Source organism: Antechinus flavipes, chromosome 1 (assembly GCF_016432865.1).
Source record: "Antechinus flavipes isolate AdamAnt ecotype Samford, QLD, Australia chromosome 1, AdamAnt_v2, whole genome shotgun sequence".
Lineage (NCBI taxonomy): Eukaryota > Metazoa > Chordata > Mammalia > Dasyuromorphia > Dasyuridae > Antechinus > Antechinus flavipes.
The window spans coordinates 216,280,778-216,304,103 of NC_067398.1; the positions used below are offsets into that span (position 1 = coordinate 216,280,778).

At 33.2% G+C, this 23,326-nt stretch overlaps 1 protein-coding gene across 4 annotated transcripts in view; it reads right to left on the reverse strand.

Annotated features, from left to right (window-relative positions):
- EPN2 (epsin 2) overlaps positions 1–23,326 on the reverse strand; it is an 88,105-nt gene that overhangs the window by 21,220 nt on the left and 43,559 nt on the right. For all 4 annotated transcript variants that reach the window (XM_051996635.1, XM_051996639.1, XM_051996649.1 and 1 more), the window contains 3 exons: positions 9,493–9,605; positions 7,003–7,095; positions 6,472–6,628 (listed from right to left, as the gene is read on the reverse strand). In XM_051996635.1, the coding sequence (XP_051852595.1) occupies positions 6,472–6,628; positions 7,003–7,095; positions 9,493–9,605 (363 nt within the window). The remainder of the gene's footprint in view (positions 1–6,471; positions 6,629–7,002; positions 7,096–9,492; positions 9,606–23,326) is intronic.

The window sequence follows — 23,326 nt, forward strand, 5'->3', positions numbered from 1 at the left end:
GGGAACCTCTCCTTCTGGTGCTGCAGAGGTCCTTCGTAAATGAATTTACGAACCCAAAAAGCTAGACTGATAAAAAGAAGTTTATTATTGGCATTGGGAAGTCAGCCTTTGCTATGTACAAATAGAAAGGCTGAATTCCTTAGTGGCAAAGTATTGACAAAGAGACATAAAGTCTTGTTAGGGAAACAGATGAGCATAAAGAGAGGATAATGCTGGCAAAGAATATCATCCCAGCAGGCAGAGTTTTCTAATATGCCAGGAAAAGAGAGAGTTTCCTTGGCATGGCATATTAGCTCCTCTGCAAGGATTGGGTTTAAAATTGCCATTTTTATATTAGAAGCCTTTGGCTATAAGCTGAGCCCTGTTCCTCCTCCTGATGAGGCTGGTGGGTGGAGTTTGAGCTGGAATTGAATAGAAAGTCTTTAATTGGACAGGGTTGGAATCTCCAATTCCTGACTCAACTAATCCCACCTAGATAACAGAATGAAGATATTTATCTTGTTTCCCATAGAGTCCCACAGGACAGGGTCCAAGAAGAATCTCTCCTTCAAGAAATTTTAAAGAGTTTTGGGACTCCCTTCAATAGAACGAGGAGACTCTTGGGATAAAGTCCTGCCTACTACAAGTATAACACAGGTATATCATTATCAGGAATATTACTTAACCTCACAATGTCCCAGACAACTCTTTTTATACTTTTCTTTACATTACAATTGATTTTCAATCTACATTACTGTAAAATAAGCAAGTTTCCATGGTGGGAGCTCTCTCTAAAGATGAACTTTTAGTCTAGACAAAACAACCAAAAAAAACCCCTTCAAAATCAGCAGTGATGTATTCATAAGAGAATTTGTTTTTCTCTTTTGCATCTCTTTTTGCCCCATCTTTTATCTTTACAATTATATATTTGTGAAGAAAAAGAAGGAAATGAGAAAAAGAGAATATTAAAAGCATGAGAAACTCATAGGAAGCAGTAAGCCAAAAGAATGTGAATCAGTGCAAGAGGTCACTAACAAGAAAATAGGGCCACCTGCTGTACACTAGGCTGAAAATGGCCCTCTGTGCTCTTTTCTTGAAACAGGATGGTCAGGCAAGGGGGAGGGGACAGATGAGAAATGGGAAGAAGTTCATGTGTTTTCTTCAACAGGAAAGACGACCGGAACTCACCAAAGACCTTCTGAATCACTATGTTGTTAGCTCACTCAACAGCTGGCGGTTTTGCATTTCCAGAATAGAAAAGGAAATGCCACAATGACCCCGGCTGACTTTGACTTCCCTTATTCCAATCCTTATAATTTCTTTCAATTGAATTTGAGCTAAGTTATCTTCAGTGATGTAATGCAAAAAAATGCTAATGATATTCCTTGTCACAAATGGTAGCTTTCAAAACATCTTTTGTTCTTTCATGAATAGAGAGAAAAGACAGCATAGTACAACTAAAATCATTTAGGAAGAAGAATCCCACTAATCTTTAAAATTTATTGTACCACAGAGAAATGAAGAACACTAAAAAAAAGTTCAATGGTAGATTTGTCATCATTTAGACTCAGAAATCCAACATCACAACTCTTAGGTCACTTAACATAACTGATAAGAGGGTACAAAGGATTATTATGTGTTATTAATGAAGTTGGGAACCATTGTAACAACTAATTTTGATGATTTTTTACTAATTTAAGGTTTTGATGTATCATCCCGTTTAAAAAATAAGATTTTAAAATTGTCCTAAAATTCCACAACTTGGGTAACCTTAATTAATTAAAATTCAGAAGCAGTTTGGCATAGTGAAATGCACACTGGGTACTAGTGTGCTATTACTTGCTATATGACCATGGGAAAGTAGCCTCTCTGCCTGGATCTTAAGTTTCAAAATAATTGTAATGAGACTGTCCGAAGATAGAAAATCACAGTTTAAGAGTACTGAAAAGCCACAGTTTAAGAGTACTGATAGGCTGGCAAAGTACACTGAAGAGGGCAACAATCTTAGCTTTAAGTCTACCATTAGACTACTGTCTTTGTGCATCTGAAGTCATAGTGTTGTCAGACTGTTCTCTTTGGTCCAAGAGGACAGATCCAAGTAGTAGTGGGTAAAAAACTACAAAGACAAATTTAGGCTTGATGTTATGAAAATCTTCCAATAAGAAATGTGAAATAGACTACTTTAGGAGATGGTAGGTTTCTTCTCAAAAGAAATCTTCAGATTAATTGGTTAAGGAGTGCTTGCTTGATATAATGCTCAAATGAGAGCTTTAAAATGTAATTTTACAATTTGTAAAATATAAGTTATTATATATTTTGTAAAACTGAAAAGAATTGAAGATGGAATTTTATGAAGATACTCAAGATTAAGTAAATGTTAAAATTACTCTGTACTATGCAAAGTATACAATAACTGAGTACATTATTCTTACTAAGCATATGTGTCTATGATGTCATCTGTAAACTCTGAAGTCTTAGTGTACTTTTAATTTAAAGTATCTGTTCTGGGCCCTCTGGTGGAACCCAGCTGAGTTCCTGGGGGAGATGGGGTACCTTTTCCTAAAATTTTTTAAAAAGTTCTTATCTGAGTCTAAGCAGTACCAGACCACCCAGACAAGGGAGTGAGGAGCTTAGACCTGAAAAATGATGCCTAATCATTTCATATTAGTAGAGAAAGAAAGACTTCCAGGAATTAGTTAATACTCAAACTCTCCCTTATCAGGAAAAGGTTAGGAGACTTTTATACTGTCAGAATGATTCACCTTCTCTAGGAAAATTTTTTGAGCTTCTCCAGACTTCTTCATTTGGTGGGATAGGGAAGTAACTGGGATCATAACACTAGACTAATAATAGTAACTAATAATAAAAAGTAACTAATAATAACTTCTGTTATATGTTTTAAGGTTTACAAAGTACTTTTCTCACAACAGCTATATGAGGTAGGTAACACAAGTGTTATTATCCCTCTTGTACAAATGAGAAAAACAAGATTCTGAAAAATTTACTGTTCAGGTCTTATGATTCAAGATTCAAAATTCTAATCCTTATACCATAAAGACTTTTTCTATAGGCCTCCCTCCTAGTACCCTCTTCATATAGTCTTATAGTCATACTGCCACAGGCCATCTTTCCAGAATAACACTAATTTTGTTCAATTAATTTTCTTTTTGCCTCTGTATTTTTGTATTTTGATTCTGTCAATTCTTGTCCTCCCCTCCCCCCCCCCCCACTCCTGAGAATCTATTATATTGGATAATGTCTGTCCTTAAATTATCCATCTTCCTGTTACACTGACTTATTTTTTCCTTGAAAGCTCTAATTTCTGTCTTTTTTTTTTTTTGCTGAGGCAAAGAAAAGAGTAAGTTAAACAAAAATCTGTCCCCTTAGGCACAAACTCCTAAGAAAACTGGTGCTTTCTGAAGATACAAATGCAATTTAATGAAATCACAGAATTTTGGTGCTTAAGAGGAATAATTTAATTTATACCCTATGTATGACTTTCCTGCTCACCATACCTGATGGAAGGACATTCAATTTCTTCTGGACATTTCTACTGACATGAAGAGAGATATTTTGTAAGGTAGTTCAATCTGTGATTAAATAGTTCTGTTAATAGTTCTTTCTTATGATATTTTAATTTTTATTGTATACATGAGGAAATCGAGGTTCAGAGACATTGAGTAACTACCCAGATGGTTATTAAGAGATGTTGCTGGGACTTTAACTCAGGTATTGCAACTACTTGTGCAATGTTTTTTGTATTACACATATACCAAGTTGCATAAATTTTATTAGCAGTCATAGCATACTACTGATTTCATAATGAACTTGGAGTCAACTAAATTTCCTAGATCTTTTTTATATGAACAAAGGAGGGTTTCTCTCAATTTGTATTATACTTATGTTATTGTTTTTCCTTTACATTATTAATGTTTTGCAGCTTTATATTAATCTTTGTAAAATTTTGTTAGTTTGGGCCTTTAATCTTAAGACTGACAAGATATTATTTACAAATATGACTTTTGGCTTTCTAAATCTTTATCCAAGTTTGTAATAAAAATGTTCAACAGCTTACGATCAAGGACAAAATTTTATGTTGTATCATTAGAGAAATGTGTATCATTTCTAGGATAAAATATAAAATCTTGTGTTTGGCTTTTAAAACCCTTAATAACTTTGCCCCTTCCCACTTCTCCAGTCTTCTTATACCCTACTCTCTCCCACTATACACTTTCCCCCTCTCTCCCCATATAATTTTTGATTCAGTGACAATGACCTTCTTGCTTCTAGCGCATCAATTTCTCAATTCTAGATATTTTTACTGGCTGCCCCGCCCCCTTCCTGGAACTCTCCTCCTTTACCATCTTCTGGCTTCCTTCAAGTTTTGCTAAATCCTACCTTCTCCAAGAAATCTTTACTCATTCACCTGAAACTTAGTGCCTTCTCTTTGAGTATCTTTAAATTATCTTGTATATATGTTTTATTTATACCATTACATATGTGTTGTCTTCCTTATTAGTGTGTGAGCTCTTGAGAGCAGGAACTGGATTTTCATTTTTTTTTTTTTTTTTTGTCTTGCCTTCTTCAGTATCCTCAGCACTTAAACCAGTGCCTAGTACATAAAGACTACTTAATAAATGCTTGTTGATTTGATAACACCTATAACAATGACCATTAATATTTGGGTATGGTTGTTGAATTAGAAAAATTAACAATGTTCATAATTTTTGTTATTACATCCACAAGGACTTCATGAGAAATTTAGTCATGTATTTTGTGGAAATTAAAATCTAATTTATTTAGAAAGCTCTGATGGCTCAGGAGAGAGAACACTGTGCATGAGGTCAGGAAGACCTGAGTTCAAATTTGGCCTTATTAGCTCTGACCCAGGGCAAATTCCTTAATCTGTTTGTCTCCATTTTCTCAACTGTAAAATAAGAATAATAGTAGCACCTACTTTGCAAAATTATTCTGAGGATAAGTAAGATAATATTCAGCACAGGTAGATATAATATAAATGTCTTTTAAAAAATTTTCCAAATTATGTTTGAATCCAGTAACTATTATCAAAAGGGGAAATGAGGTTAGTTATCATATCATCTTCTTAATGTACCCATGCTGGTGTGTATGTAGTGATTTCCTACCTCTTTTTGCTTCAGTGTTTACAAACTATTTAGTCATTTTTTAAAAAAAATATTTGAGACTGATCTTGATTCACTCTGTCAACCACCACAACAAAAAAATCATTTTTCATGTTTAAAATGGAGTAATAGCATTCAGGTTGGAAGGCCACTTGCAAGAAAAGATACTTCTTTTATTTCAGGGTAGATCAAAAACACAGCTAATAATTTCATAATACTGCCATTAAAACCGAAGTATAATACAACTAACTATATTATGCTTTGTATAAATCCTGGGTAATCTTTCTTGTAAAATTTCTATTTATACACAAAGGTTATGTTAAAAAAAAAAAAAAAAAAAAAAAGGCTGGGATTAGCTCCGAGTCCAAGAGAATACCTGTGAAAAGAAGGAATTAAAGAGTTCAACTAAACTATGTGCTCTACACTCTTGGGGTTTAGTATAACCATCTTAATGTGAGGAAACCATCTTTTCTTTTAAGAAAGGAATTTTATTCTTATCTGAAATAGGAAAATAAGGTAATATAATTTCTATAGTGAATGAGAAGCAAGTCTTATGATGATAATAATTATCAAAGATAAAGGTGAATAAAATGGTGTTGCTAAGAACTATATAGTTTGTAAAGAAAATATTACAAATGTTTACCTTTATAAAGTTTCAGTATACTATATTTGATGTCTAAAAATACACAATAGGGCATCTAGATAGAGCAATAGCCCTGAAATCAGAACCTAAGTTCAAATCTGACCTCAGATACTTAATACTTAATAGTTGTATGACCCTGGAAAAATCATTTACCCCTAAATGCTTCATCCATCCACACACACACAATTATATTGTTTCCAAACCAGATCCTAAACATAACTTTTTTAACTAATTAAAGTGACTTTATATTGCTTTTAACAATAAGGAAAAATTAGAGCAAATATGTCTCTACTCATTAGTAGTAATGTTAAGTACATGATTTTCAGCAAACTACAGCAATGATTCAGATGCCTATTACTATTACAATTTATTTATCTAAATTTATCTAAACAGTTGAGACAGATAAGACAGGACGGAAACAATGGAAAAGAATTATAGACTAAGCCATCATTTCCTTTTATCTATGGCACACAAATTACTAAAAGACCACTCAAAATGTAAAGAAATAAGTATTGAAAATTGTATTCAATATCATTAGTTTTTTTTTTTATTTCAAAGTAACTGATCAGATCATTCCTAAAATACTAATCATGAACACTAAGCCAGTTAAGAAACCATGAACAAACCAAGACAAATTAAAAAATAAGAGCTAAAAAGCCAAGCCCTTTTCACTGTACAAATACAAAATATAATTAAAGATCTTTTTACCAAATGATTGCCAAGGATCAGAAGTAGTTGATGTAGTTGCAGTTCCTCCCCAGGGGTCAGTCTGATTGGTTACAGTTGATGTTCCCCATGGTTCTTCCTTCTGGGGAGCAGCAGCTGAATTGGGTAGGGCATCCATCAAATCCAACAGAGTATTATGCTGTGGGGGAAAGGAAGCAATGTTTTCAGATCAAACAAATCAAAAAAACCCCCACAAAATAATAAAATAAGCAAAAGACCAAATGAAACAAAACAAAAATAATCTTCCCAAAGCCAACCCTATTTCCCCACATTAGTAAAGTTTTTGCTAGTTCCAAAGTACATTAAAATAGATGACTCTTACATTTTTTTGAATGAAGACAATACACCAAAATACCTAAAATGAAATTCTACTAAAACCCAATGCATTACTCAAGATACTTTAGAAAACAATTATGCAACTTAGATAAATAAATGTCAAGATAAAATGAGAATGCATGGAAAAGATTTTGCAAGCATTATTAGTATTGTGTTGTTATAACATGTTATTTTTACCTCTTTCTTTCTTGGAATTTTAACAGTGTCTCTACGACTCTCCTCAAGGGCCATTTGTAACCTTAAATCATCTCCACGTCTGAGACGTTCTTCCTAAAATGGAAAGAGCATTTGGATTTTATTTTGATTGATATATTGGATTTTATTACAATAAGAAGTACTAATATTTCAGTTAAAAATAAAAACCTTAGGTATTTTTATGAAGTTCCATTTGTGTATTATTTCAAAATAAGAATCAGGAAAAAGATATTTCTTTTGCAAAGAGAAGAATTATGGGTTTTTGCCCCATGCAATTATAATGCCTTAGAAAGAGCTTGGATATTCATTGTGATAGCTCTATCTATCATCAGTGACTTTGATTCCACTAGTGCAGGGATAACTCTAGGGAATATTAAAATAGATTAATTTTGTTTTGAAATCTCTTGCCTTTTTTTTTTTTTTTTTTACCCCTGCTCTTCAACCCTATTCCACCTAACTTTCTCACACAGACTCTATGTCCGATTTGACAGAGCTTACTCTCAGATATAGTTGAAAAGGTTTTTAGCTAAGGATCAATTAAATACAGAAAGTAACTCTCTTACAGAAGAATTAATAAATGCTGATGAGATGCCATAAACATTATCTGGTGCTATTCAATGACCAATGCACTGGATAGCACTCATTTAGAATGTGGTGGTCAGAACTCTCTCTCAGATTGGCTAAGATGACAGGAAAAGATAATGACACATGTTGAAGGGGATATGGGAAAACTAGGACATTAATACATCCTTGGTGTAGTTGTGAAATGATTCAATCATTCTGGAGAGCAATATGGAATTATGCCCAAAGGGCTATCAAACTGTAGACCTTTTTGACCCAGCAGTGCCACTACTGGATCTGTATCCTAAAGACAAAAAAGGGGAAAGGATCCACATGTGCAAAAATGTTTATAGTAGCTCTTTTTGAGGTGGCAAGGAACTGGAAACTTCCATCAGTTGGGGAATAGCTGAATAAGGTTATGGTATATGAATGTTATGGAATATTAATGTTCTATAAGAAATGATCAGTAGGATGATTTCAGAGAAACTTGGAAAGACTTACATGAACAGATGCTAAGTGAAGTGAGTAGAACCAAGAGAACATTGTACATAGCAACAAGATTATAAAATAATTAAATTTTATTTTAATAATAAAATTATTTTTGGCTCTTTTCAATGAGGTGATTCAGAGCAATTCCAATAGACTTGTGATGGAGAGAGCCATCTGCATCCAGAGAGATGACTATAGGATTCACAATCTAGTTATTCACCTTTTTTTATTGTTGTTTGCTTGCTGCTTGATTTTTTTCTTTCTCATTTTTTCTCCTTTTGATCTGATTTTTCTTGTGCATGATAAAGATGGAAATATGTTTAGAAGAAATGCTCTTGTTTAACCTATATATATTACCTGCCGTCTATGGGAGGGGATAAGAGGGAGAAAATTTTTGATCCCTGCTGGATCAAAAGGTATGTATGCACAGTTTTATAGCACTTTAAGAATAGTTCAAGATTGCTCTCCAGAATGGTTGGATCATTTAATAAAACCATCAACAATATATTAATGTCCTAGTTTTCCCACATCCCCTCCAATATTTGTCATTATCTTTTCTGTCATCTTAGCCATTCTGAGAGGTATGGAGTACTGACCACTACATTCTAAATGAGTGCTGTCTAGTGCAGTGGTCATTGAATAGCATCAGAGAATGTCCATGGCATCTCATCAGCACTTATTAGTTGTCCTGTAAGAGTTACTTTCTGTATTTAGTTAATCCTTAGCCAGGAAAGCTTTTCATCTATATCTGGGAGTAATCTCCATCAAACAGAACATAAGGGTCTATGTGAGGAATTTAGGTGGAATAGAGGTGAGAAGCAGGGGTACAAAAAAAAGGCAAGAGGATACCAAAACAAACTTTGCAAGATTTGGAAAGAGTGAATGTTGAAAAGTATCTTTGCATGTATTATGAAAAAACTCACAAAAACTTTTTTTTTTTTAAAATGTGGTCAGAGACAGTATTAATGTTATAACTCTATCTTAAAATATGCCTAAAATTTATAATAAATTTAACTGAATAAAAAATGATTCATTTAATGGGGCTACCCTCTAATTTTCTATCCTTTTACAGGAGAAATTGAAAATTCTTAATAACCAAGTAAATTATTTTTTGAGAGAAAATAATTTCACCTGTTTTTCTCTTTCCTCACTTTGGGCTGACTTACAATTCTCACCTATATGCCATTTCCCCTCCAGACAATTCTCATACAGTGGGGCTATGGAAGATAGTAACTCCTGACAAAAAGAAACTAGCTCCTAATAAAGTCCTAAAATTCCTTCAGGACAGATGTGTTGGCTCCAGCCTTTGAAATCTCACATTGCCCAACATATTCTAAATGTGCTCAAAAAGCACATTTAATAAAAGCTTTAGGATGATTCTCATAGGGCTGTTGCATAAATACAACTACTCAGATAACTAACCTGCTCTGCAACTTCTCTGCTCATTGCTAATGCAAGCTGTAGCTGAAGTTCCTCTTCTCCACTTGTCTGTGGTCGGGCCTGTTCCAGCTCTGAAGAAACACGAGGGGAGGTAGCTGTTGAAGGAACAAGACAAAGTTATCATATGCAAAAGGCTACAAGACAATTTAATCCTATCTATTACTTGTCCCCATGTCAAGAAATTTTCCAAATCTTACAATATAGATACACTTACAAAGTAAGTAATAATGAATCTTAAAAGGTAAAAAATACACACAACAAAGTAAGTAATAATGAATCTTAAAAGGTAAAAAATACACATAACAGATGAATATGAGTACATGTAAAATACTTAGCAAAGGATGAAATGAACAATTATTCTTAGGATCATTAATCTTTACAATATATAACAGCTACATGGGGTGGAAGGGAATCTGCACAATTTCAAAAAAATTAAGTATATTAACTATAATAAAATATATTCCCTGAAAAGATGAACAAAATAACCAAGCAAACAACAAGCACTCATAAAAGTCATTAATTATACGCAAGGAATTACTTTATACTCTGAGAATACAAAAGCAAAATTTGAATATTTTCTGCTCTCAATGAGCTTACATTCTATAAGGTGAGATAATATGGTATATATAATATATACATATATTACAATATACATGTTATATATATCATATTTAAACACGATGAATATTAATTATAATTATATAACATCTATATGAATGCTATATATATTATACATAATAAGGAAAGAAAAAACATGAAATAAAAAGGTGGTGATTTCAGTAGAAAGGGCAGTAGGTAGATGAGGGAATTATCAGAAAAAATATTTATGTAGAAAGGGAAGCCTGATTTGAATCTTGAAGAAAACAAGATCTTCTAGAAACACAGGGAGAAGTATATTTTAGGCAAGTGGAACAGATAATGAAAAGGCAAGAATAGGACACGGAGTACTATAAGAAGCAGCAAGAAAGGCAACGTAGTTATGATTGAAGAGTGTAGGAAGAAAAGAAATATACTCTATAAAGAGGCTGAAGAAGTAGGTTGGGATCAAGTTGCTATGTCAAATATATATATGTGCCAAATAGATTTTATTTTCTCCTAGAAGCAATATGGAGTCACTGGAATTTATTGAGTAAAGAAGTTACATGGTGAGATCATGCTTAAGGAAAATCACTTTGGCAGCTGTATGGATGATGGCTTAGCATGAGGAGAGACAAGAGAAAAGGTAAGAGTCCAATTAAAAGGCAACTGCAAGAGTTCAGATTGTTAGAGGTGATAAGAGACCCAAGTAATGATAAGTTTTATGAGTAGTGAGAAGGCAATGGTTACGAGAAGTGTTGTAGACAACAAAATTTGGGCATATGGTATGAGAAGTAGTTGAAGAAAATACTGAGACCACATCCTAGGACAATGGCATAGTGGTGATACTCTTAAAAAAATTCAGAAATGAGGTGAATTTAGAGTAAAAGATAAATTTATATAGGGGGGAAGGGAAAGAGATATTTAAAAGGCATATAGTTATATAGTCTGGAATGTTCATATTGGATGGTAGCTCAGTGGATCAGAGTTGCATACACAGATCTGTCATTCCCCTGTCCAGAGATAACTAAATCTACAGGAGCTGATGAGATCACTAAGAGTATAAAGGAAGAGAAAAGAAAGGTAGGGAAAAAGCCACCCATAATTAGAAGGTATGAAACTGATGAGCCAGCAAAAGAGAGTTTAAGAGGTCAGTCACATAGGAGCATAATCAGGAAAGGAAGTATGGCAAAACCTCAGAAAAGAGGAACATAACCAGAACAAGAGAGTGGTCATTACTGTCAAATGCATCAGAAAAATCAAAGATGACTGAGAGGAGACCACCAGATTCAGCAATTAATATCATAAATAATACTGGGCACAGCAATTTCACTTGAGTGATGAATAAGTTTGGAAGTCCAATTATAAAGCATTGATAAATTTTATTTAAATATACACGTGGCACTCAAGAAACAAGAACAATGCAAACATATACACACACACAAGTTTTTTTTAAAGCATCATTACATACTTCTCAGCATACACACGTAGTACATACATATGAAAAGAGAGAGAGAGAGGGAGAGAGAGGTTTCTGTTATAACTTCTTGGATAATTTAAGTAATCCTCTTTATATAGTACTTAATAATATTTCACAGGTTTGTTGAGAAGGTCAAAACAAATAATATCTATAAGGTGATTTGAAAACCTTAAAAATGTCTACATAAATGCTGCTATTATTAACATCATTGTCCTGGATTGAAGATACAGCTATAGTCTCCTACATATTCCTACTGGATTGGAAAGTGAATTAAATTTGTAGCAATTTCAAGGCATAACCCAGACGATCTTTTTATTGTTATGGTTAAACACTAAGTTCTTGATTTGAGATTATTTCCTATGATTTTTTTTTTTTTTGACAAAATGTCAAAATAATTCTGGCTAATGGAGTGTCAAATAAATCAAAGTTTTCCTATAAATATTACCTGGTAAAGAGATAATAAATAGAAAATAAATTATCTCTTCACAAGGTAAAGTATAAAAACACTATAAAATAATCTTCCTTGTGCTTCCTAAATGTGTGCATCTTGAAAAATGTAGTCCTTTATCTTCTGATGCTCTTTCTGTTAGCCTAGCTCAGCTGAAGAAATAAGATAATGACAGGAACAAAAGGTAAAATGTTTGTCAGGACAACATTATTACTTCACATTCTCTTTAATTTATGTGGGTGTAGTCCAAAACTCCATACACCCAAATCCTACAAAATTATTGTACTTCCTAGGCCATCAACCCTAGTTCCAATTTAGTCCAGCAGCCAGCAATGCCTTTCAAGACACAACTGGACAAGTGCAACTGCAAGTATTGCAGATCCCTCTTCAACAGCTCAGCTATTAATATTCCTATTAAAACTATTTTTCTTATTAAAGTCCTTGAAACTGGTAAATGGATCAACATTGTGGTTTTATCAATAAAAATTATACTAACAAAGATGCATTATTATTTGCCTTGCTACTGCCCAAGACCACTAGGCCCTTTCCATCTGCCCCATAGCTGAATCCTAATATATGAGCTCCAAAAGCAGGAACTATTTTGCTTTTCCAATTATAACCCCAATACTTGGCACTTAATAAATGCCTTTGCATTTATTAATTTTATCTACACATAATCCTTTGGAGAATTCATATGTTTTCTGTTTTCAAAAATGACCTCTACTGTCAACAACTCTCAAATCCTAATCTCTAGAATTTACTCCTTAAACCCAATTTATAACAAGTCTTCTTCTATTTGGATATCCTACAATCATGTCATATTCAATATTGCTAAAATCACTTATTTTCCTAATAAATGATAACTCACAAACTAATGTAACCATTTTTCTGTTATCACCATTCTTTGACTTTCTTCCCTACCTTGAAAACAAACTTTTTATACTTTCCTTGATCATTTATAATTACTAAGTCATATTAATTCATTTGAAATGTCTCATGAAATAATCTATACCAATTGTGAACCTAATAAGGTTTAAGGTACCTAATGCCTAAATTCTTTTCTTCTCTTAATAGTCCTTAAGCATAGACTTTTTAGTCAAATCAAACTGCTCTTACTAGCTCTCTTAATGATCTTTCAATATACAATTTTTTCTTCTCTTTGCTTATTCTATTTTTCTTATCTTGAAAGGAATGTTAGAAACCAAAACCAAGTTTTGAATCCTACCTCTGACACTAGTTGTATGATCACATAACTTAATTTTAACTGTGCAAATACAAATTTTATATTTTTCCCAAGGTTCAGGTAAAGATCTTCCATAAAATTTCCCAAGCTAATGGTTATTTTTTTGCCTCTCACAATTGGGTATCCCACCTCAAAAAAGCTATATGTTGTGATAAATCAGTACTAATCTAAAAAAGTGAAGGACATTCCACCCCACAGGTTTCTTAGATCTAGAGTACAGGAAGATTTACTTGAGAAGGATGGTTTATTTTTAGAAGGCTTTTATACTACTTGGGAAAATGGTTCAGCTTTCCCTTAATTGGTAAGTCTATTTCCCCCTCCCCCCAAGCTCCAGAGAACTTCCTAGAAAAGACTTGGGGAAGTAATGGGTGGAATTATTGGGAGGTACAACTGTCTTTGAATAATCAAGGGAATGTTAACTCACCTGGAAAAAAAAAAAGTTCATTAGCTGATTTTGTACAAGAACTTCATCCTAGGATGAAGATAAGGAGGAGTCTTCATCCAATCTTCAAATGAGAGAGAAGCAGGAGAGAATTCAAAAAGGGCAACAATTTGATGTTATTTCCCTGATAGGGGTCCCAGGAAAAGGTCTTGGCTGGTGAACCAGCTAACAGTGAAGTATCAGTAAGGAATGAGTCTCAGGAAGAACATACATCTAAGCAAAGGTTGCAGATAAAAGACATATGATGGCTCTTAGCTACCTATTACAAATGACCCTGACCCTTGATGGGGATTGGTAACTACCAATAGTTACTATTGGTAACTAGTCTGTGTCATTACTGCCATTGCCCAGACACTTCTGATATTGTTCTTGTTCCCTACTGCTGTTTGCATTGAAAGACTTACTATAAACTTCCCCATGTATTATCCTCAGTATAGAGGCTATACTTTTTTTTTCTAACAGGAGATTTTAATTTTTATAATGTCTACTACCAATTATACTGCTTTTGAACATCTGCATCCCCTACCAATTATTTCTTAGCTGATTTCCTAATAACATCATCGGAGATGCTTTCCTGAATCAGACCTACGGTACACCTAGTCCAAGATATTGCTTCCAATAAAGGTTCACAACTTTGGTTACGTTTGGACTCCAGGGAACATCATGCCTTCCCTCAGGATAGAAGTGATCACTTGAAATTTTATCATCATGAAGACTAACAGCTTTTGATATTCAACACCTTTTCAACTCTTTCAGTTGCTTGATTGGAAGAAGACTAGAGGGTGAAACAATAAACTCATCCCAAAGTCTTTCTTTATAGAGGGCTGAGGACTTTCTGGGTAATTTTGCATTTTCCATCAGTGAAACTACTTAGTTTGGAAAACATAAAACATCATGCCCACTTGCAGAATAACCCTTAAGTGACCTCTGGCCTCTTCCCTCCCCCTCCTCTTTAGTATCCTTTTGTGTATTGTCTAATCCAATTTGACTGTAAGATTCTTGAGGACAGGAACTGTCTTTCATTTCCTTAATTGTATATTCAGCACCTAGCATCCCTATAATTAATAGAAATGTTTTATTTACTGATTAATTAAGTATTGTTGCCTTAGTGAATATAACAGAACTAGTAATATCTACTGTATATTTAGTAACTTCATCTTTTTAAATCCTTTTACAATGAAGGTTTTTTTATTGAATTTTTCTGGACAATGAATATTTTATTTCATTGCTTCCCAGACTGAATCACTGGCCTGAATTAGACCTAGCTCAGAATAGAACTCTATAAAGACTGTCATTTGTTCTCCCTCAAAGTATCTGAAAAGCTCAGGACACAAAGTTATTATTTTTGTAAATGCTTTTTTGGCAAATGAATAAAAATCTATTTATCTATGTGCTATTTAATTCAAATAAATATGCTATCAATGCCAGAATTGATATCAAACATTATATAATTTCTTGCCCTTTCCTTGATGGAATTTTTCAGTACTTATTTATTTGGGGAAGAGATAGTAAGAGGCCATGATTGTACAGCAATTCTTTAACATGGACAACAGAAAAACAAAACAACCACACCCTGCACATTGGCAAAGATGACAAAAGACAGGAAATCATTGGTGGAGGGGTTGTAAAAAGATTGGCAAATCAGTGGCAATTATCAGTTCTAATAATCATTTTGGAAAGAAATTTGGAATTATGCAAATAAAGTAACTAAAACACCCATATCTTTCGCCCGGAAATTCTATCATTCCCAATATAATGGAATTATTATTCCTTACATCCCAAGGAGTCACTGACAAAAGAGTTCCTGAAACACCAAAGTACTTAGCACAGCACTTTTGTGGTTGTAACATGATAAGTGTACTGGAAAGTGCACTTGGATAATCAAAATGTAGCTTAAATAAAGTATTTAGTTTACACCTAAAAGATTTCAGCTAACCCTGACCATTTTGAGCTAGATCTAGTCCTACATATAACTAATTTACCTATTTATCACACCCTTCAAAACATTTATTTATCCTAGTATAGGCGACAGAACAGATTAATCTATAGGCACAATAGAGAAAGTACCGTGAGGGAACTTTGAGAGATTCCATCCTGTAAGCCACAAAAAGCAAAGATTATACTTTCTATCTTTTGCATAATAATTTAGCTAGTCAACCCGGACAAAAAGAATTAAAGCCCGTATTCCTGAAATTAAGTGAGCTATTGTAGAACAGTTGTCAGAACGAACTCGTCTATGTAGCAAAATAGTGAGATGATTTTACAATAGGGGTGAAAAGCCTATCGAACTTAATGATAGCTGGTTGTCCAAAAAACAAATTTTAGTTCAACTTTAAATTTAACTCAAGTACTAACAAATGTAACTTAAACTTAAATGCTACTCAAAAGGGAGACAACTCTTTTGACATGTAAACAAACTTACTTAGAGGATAATGATTCATACACAAAACATTGTAGGCTTAAAAGCAGCCACCAATTAAGAAAGCGTTAAAGCTCAAACCAACCTGCCATTTAATACCAACAATCCATCAAAATCCCTAATCCCAATATTGGACAATTCTATTAAGATTTAGAAGATATAATGCTAATATGAGTAACATGAATATATTCTCCTTGCACAAACATAAATACAGATCGGAACAACCGCTTACACTTAATCAAACAAATAACAATACCCACATACTAGCACTCTATTATTCACATTGTTAACCCAACTCAGGCATGCATAAAAAGGAAAGATTAAAGCAAAGAAACAAAGTAGAGGCCATTAATTCAGGGATAGTTAAAAAAATTATGGTACATGAATACAAGAGAAAATGTAAAAAATGATGAACACAGAGAAGCATGGAAAGATCTACATGAACCAATACAGAGTGAGGTAAATAGAGCCAAAAAAAATATATGTACACAATGGCTACAATAATGTAAACAAAAAGAATGACCACATGTTATTACCTGTGAATAATGCACACTTATAAAGAATAAGCAAGACTTGAAAGAACAGATATTAAAAGACAGTTCTACACTTTTGGTTCAAGACATAATAGGTCCACAAATGTATACTGAATATATTTTCAAACTTTTTTGATCTACTAACTGATCAGTTACACTGATTCCCTTTCCTCCTTTTTTCCTTAAAAAAAAAAAAAAAATACAGTCAAGCAGGTGGCACACATTCCCATATAAATCATGTTGTGTGGGGCAGCTAGGTGGGGCAATGGATAGAGCACTAGTCCATAAGTCAGGAGAACCTAAGTTCAAATCTGACTTCAGACACTTAACACTTCCTAGCTGTGTGACCCTGAGCAAGTCACTTAACCCCAATTGCCTCAGCAAAAAAAAAAAAAAAAAAGGAAAAAAAAATACCGTCATATGGGATGGCTCTCTGGGAGGAAGATGAGAAGAGATACCAGGGGAAATTAGTGATACTCCCCCCAAAAAATCAATAAAAAATAATTAAAAGATTAATAATAGGGAGGGAAGCTAAGTGTGATGGTACATTCACACTTCTATAATTATTCTTACTAAAAGATTAAGGCAGGTAGACCACTTGAGTTTGAGAGTTCTGTGCTACAAAAAGACTAAAGCCAATTGGGGTATTTTCATGAAGTCTAGCACCAATTTGGGGCCCCACCTGAAAAAAGGGAAAAGTAGGGAGTGAGGAGAGCACTAGACTAAGGAAGAATGAAGTCATACAGATCAGAAACTGAGTTCAAAATTTGGGTCTATATCAGCAGTGCAGTGAAGACCATGAATGGCTGATGCACTTTCATATAGGAAGACCCAGTCTTTAAGGAAAAAAAGGAGGCAGGAAGAAAAGAGGCAGAGTCAGGAAAACGGAATAGAGGTTAAGAGGGAGGGCAAAGTTAGGAAAGAAATAGTCACAAAAATCTTCAGCTATGGAAGACAGATTAGAAAGGGAGCATTAAAAGAAGGAGAGGCTAAGATAATTTAAATCTGAGGTAAGTAAAGAAAGGAAGGGCAAAAGGATAGGAGTAAACTATTACAAGTAATAGTAATTCTAAATTCTTTTACCTTTTTTTAAAAATAATTTGAGGAAAGATAGAGGAAGAATGAAAGAACATATTGTAATTTTAAATGAGGCAAAAACACAGCTACTTCAATAAACATTAACTGTGAACGTGAATAGGATGAACTCCTCTAAAATGGAGGATGAGAGACTAGAATCCAACAACATGCTATTTATAAGAAACCGACTTAAAACATAAGGACTCACACAGAGTTAAGATGAGGTACTAGAAAAAAATCTATGAAATTTCAGTTTAATACTAAAATAGCTAACTATGATAACTACAATCTCAGATAATACAATAATGAAATATATGGAAAAAAGCGAGGCAGAGAAACTACGTTATGTTTAAAGACCACATGAACAGCAAAATAATGTCAATATTAAATATAAGTATGTATGTGTGTATGTGTATACATACACAAGGAGGAACAAAGTTATCAGGGAGCTGGTGGCATAGTATCCTCAGTGAACTGGATTTAAGTGAGGGAGGGCTGTGTAAAAGTAACTTTTTCCTCCAGAGCCATGTAAATCCAATGACAAGATAGATATCAGAACAACTGGAAATGGCTCTGGAACCCACTGGAGACCTTGGCTTTTAAGATAAAAGTCTTTAACAGGTCTCAGTTTGACTAAAGCAATGCCCAATCATTGATTAAAGTTAGGTAAAAAATGAGGCACAGAATGACGGCCTCTTTTACCTAATCTATTTTTACATCTATCTATATCAGGGAAAGAAAGACCCTAGGGTTTCTGGCTAAAATAGAAACCAATGAATATTAAATGTGTGTGTGTGTGTGTGTGTGTGTGTGATACACAGGGGAAAATTGACTTTAAAATATTAAGTCTTCTTAATGTCCCCCTTTCAGATTTAATTAAATCTAAGCAAAGTGTCAAAGTGCTTACTCTGTGCTAGATACTGTGCTAGATAAATTCCAACTTAAATGAAGTCAAAATAGCATAATACTATGTGGGGTTACAGAACAAATTATAAAAACAAGAAAAATTATTTCAAAGAAAATGACAATGCATCAAAACTTGTCGAAGTCAAAGCAGTAATTAGAGATAAATTTTTCTCTGAAAATGATTTTCAACATGAAAGAAGCAACAGATTAACAAATTTTCATGAAGCTTTTTAAAAAAAAGGAAAAAATTCAAACTAATCAAAAAGCCTTAAAAAAATAAAAATTGAAATGCTAAAAAGAAGCAAAACTAAGTTAATAAATAAAACCATAATAATACATTTTTAAAGAGTTGTTTTTTAGGGACTAAAAAAATAAGCAAACTATTAGCTTATTTCATTTTTTTAAAAAAAGAAAATGAAAACAGAAATCATTTAACAGATGAAGAAGCAAAAAAGACATGAAGAATTAAATAGAGCTTTATGTTATTTTGTTTAAGAGAGTAAAAAAAAAAAAAGAAGGGAAGTGGAATTTTTATAGAAAAGGACTAAAATATCAGTTTTACTTGTAGGGGCCTTGAAAAATTATGATTGTTTTTTTTCCTCCAGGAAATAAATTACTTCAATATTCCCTACTGTAACTAGCATTCAGCGAAGTCATTATTTGTTAGGTTATTTGTACATGGTTCTAAATAGAAATACACTAGACAAACAAATTAGACCTCTCTAGTCTTCTAGGCTTATCAGAAATCTTGAACTTATTTTAAATTGCATATTATTGATAACAAAGTGGATTACATTTAAAAAATGCTCAGAACTATATCATAAATGGCCTATTATAATAGTTAAAAGAAAGCAGTTCTCATCATTACTGTCTTAGTAAATTAATATATAGCTTTAAATTTCATTGTAATCAGTATTCATATCAGCTGAGCACTATACAATACTTTTTACTTGCAAAAATTTAGCATAAAAGTTATTGCCTTAGTAACAGCATCTTTTATTACACAAAGAATCTCTTATACTATTGCACATGACAGTTAACTCAGATGTTTATGTAAGATGGGTCTGAATAAGTCAATTCTGACCTATTAAGCTCAGTTTTGTAATTGCTTTAAAAATTTTTAAGATTCATTACTCTCTAGGCTACATGGAAAGAATAATCTGGGATAGTTGGCTACTACTGGAATAAATGATATTGGCCTGATCTCTCCTTAAGCCACTTTTTAAGAAGTAAAGAATAATTTCCAACTTCAGCTAATTACTGAAGGATTCCAATCCTCTCATCTCTTTCTGCTACTAGTTGTCTTCTATATAATGTTTACTGATAATATATTTTGGCATGATGCAAAATCAAATGGAATATGTTAAGATTTCAATTTCTATAATTAAAGAATTATATTTTTAAAAAATACACCACTTTGAATATTTACAGTTAAAAAATTCAAAGAAAAAAACTAAAAGCCTAACTGTTCCACGAACATTAATTTATTCAGCAAAATCACACCAGACATTTTTCGTGTTTAGGAATATTTTTTCTTTCTGATCTCTGATCAGGTTCGAGACAGATAGATCCTTTATATCTGAGTTATTTTTACTTGCCTAAACATACATTAGATATTTACTTCCAGGATCTATAAATTCTTCTTTTTAGTCTGCCACAACAAAAAGTATTTTACATAAAAATGACTTTTTGATAGACATGGGTGCATGTGCTTTAGTTTGGCTATGTGTGGAAATGAAAAACAATAAATTACTGAAATATTACAAAGCTCTAAACATTAATAATGCATTGGCAAACAAAATGGACTTAACCCAAAATGAATATTAAAGCTCTGATAATTAATTTCTGCAAGAATATTTACCTTCTATCTCTTTATAGGTGAAAAGTGATTAAATACTGCTAATATAAACTTTATGTAAAGGATGTATCCTTATAATAGTTCATGAAAATCTTATCTGAGTTTTTCTAATAATGATATACAGACTGGGATTCTTTATTTTGAAAAGAAAGTTACTATATAAATTCATCATCAAAAATATTGCCTACACTGATAAAAGTATAATCCTCTATGCCTTATAGTTTTTTCCCCTCTAAATCTTGAGTGTTTTGTGAGCTGATGGGCAGACCAGATAAAATATATGCATATATGTGCATTATGACTTGGTGAAAGAGGTCATTCTTTGCCTCAATCCTTACCTAGACTTAATCACTGAATGGATATTCAGTCAAACTGAGATCTGTTAAGGATGTTAGTTTAAAAAAGACAAGGTCTACTATTACATCCAGAGCCATCTCCAATTGTCCCAATCTGTACCTGGTCACTAGACCCAGAAGTCTCTGGAGGGGAAAGTGAGGCAGATGACCTTGCCCAGTCTTCCCTCACTTAAAACCAATTCATTGCATGTCATGGCATCATCTATCTCCCTGATGTCATAGTCCTCTTCGAGAACAAAAGACAACACCACATGTGTGTATATATACACACAAAAATATACAGATATTTATATAAATATAGATATATCATCTGATTTACTATCTGGTGGCTAGATAATAAGTTTCTTACTTGGCTAAATTTACTGGATCCTCTTCCCAATCATATATTTTTACATAGGTGTTCCTCAGGGTTCTGTCCTGGGTCTTCTTTTCTTCTCTTTCTATTCCACTTCACTTGCTGATCTTATCAGCTTTAATCATCATGTCTATGCTGATGATTCTCAAGTCTACCAATCCTGCCCCAAAACCTCTGCTGACCTCAAAATCTCACATCTCCAACAGCCTTTCAGACATCTTGAACTGGATGTTCAATAGACATTTTAAATTTACTATGTCCAAAATAGACATTAATTTCATTTTTGCAACATCTCTTGAATGCACCTCCTTCTCTCCTCTGACACTGGCCCCATTCTAGAATAGGCTCTTATCACCTCATGCCTGAATTATTGCAATAGTGTGCTGACAGGGCTGCCTGCCTCAAGTCTCTACTCTAAACCATCCTCCATCACTACAGTGATTTTCTTAAAAATTGTAGATTTCACTACCCTTTATACAATAAACTGCAATGGCTCTTTATTGCCTTCAGGATCAAAAAGAAAATGCTCTGTTTGGCATTCAGAATCCTTTATAAACTAGCCTCCTCATATCTGTCCAGTTTTTCTTATATCTTATTCCCTGTCATATACTATTTGATCTAGTAATACTGATTTCCTGGTTGTTTCACGAACAATTAGATTTTGCTCAGCTTCAGGCATTTTTTCTGTCTCCCAAAACTTTCCATGCTTGGAATACTCTCGTCTTTGTTCTGACTACAAATCTCTCTGGCTTCCTCTGAGTCCCAATGAAAAATCCCATTTTTTTTAACTGACAACCACTATTCAATCCCCCTGAATTCCTAATGCTTTCCCTCTGTTAATTTTCCATTTAACCTGTGTAGCTTGTTTTGTATATGTTTGTTTGTATGTTGTCTGCCTCTTAAAACGGTAAGGTCCTTAAGGGTAGGGACTGTTTTTCAGCTTATTATGTGTATCTAATACTTAGCACAGTATCTGGCACGTAGGTGGTGCATAATAAATGTTTTTTGATTGACTGATTAGGTCCCAAAACAAAAACTGCAGTTCACAGTTTAAGAGTTACAAAACACTTTCTCCACAATAAATTAGCCTGTGTGATAGTGGCAGTACTTCTCCCTTTTTACACTGCTAGTTATTAGTAACTGAAGCTGGAATCTGGACCCAGGTTTTCATACTTCAAATTTACTGCCCTTTTACTTTGTCATGCTGATTCTTAGTTTCTCTCTATGGTATGTTTTTAATCAATTTTTTTTCTAATTTTGCATTTAAAAAAAAACAACACAGTAAAGGTGACAAAAAAAGAAATTGGTTCTTCTCTTGCTGTTTGGCAATTTCCCCACAACATAGTTAACCACCATTTCCCATTCATGTAACATTAAAGAGGATAACAGGATGTGACTTCAGCATCCAAAGTACCTTTCCCAGTACCTAGAATTGTGCTCCACACACAATTCCTTAATGTGTACTAAGTTGAAAAATTAATCAATTTTGAAATAAAATGCTTCTATTAAAATGAATCTGTAGTTCTTTTTTTTTTTTTTAATTGACGCAACTGGGGTTAAGTTACTTGCCCAGGGTCACATAGCTAGGAAGTGTTAAGTGTCTGAGACCAGATTTGAATTTAGGTCCTCCTTACTTCAGGCTGGTGCTCTATCCACTGCACCACTTAGCTGCTCCACCTGTAGTTCATTTTTAAACAAACTTTAAGTAGAAAGCCACATGAATTCAATAAAACAACATTATAAATGCATATGAAGTCCAAAATATAAAATACTTTTATTTGAAAATAATTTTTAAAAATATTTCCAAGTTATAAAACCTGTTATCTATGTATATTTCTAGACTTCCCTCTAATCTGTGCGCCAATAAAGTGAGGCTGTAGAATACATTTTTTAAAATGTATGAAATCAAAGATGAGAATTTTAAAAGTTTAAATCTAATTTATTGAAAAATTAACAGCAATACCATTACCACACAGATAAAAGGTCAAAGGATATGAACAAATGGTTTTCAGAGGAAGAACTGTATTCATAACCTAAAAGAACAAAATCACCAATAACGATATAAAATACAAATCAAAGCTATCTTGAGGTTTCACCTCATACTCTACAAATAGTCAATAGCC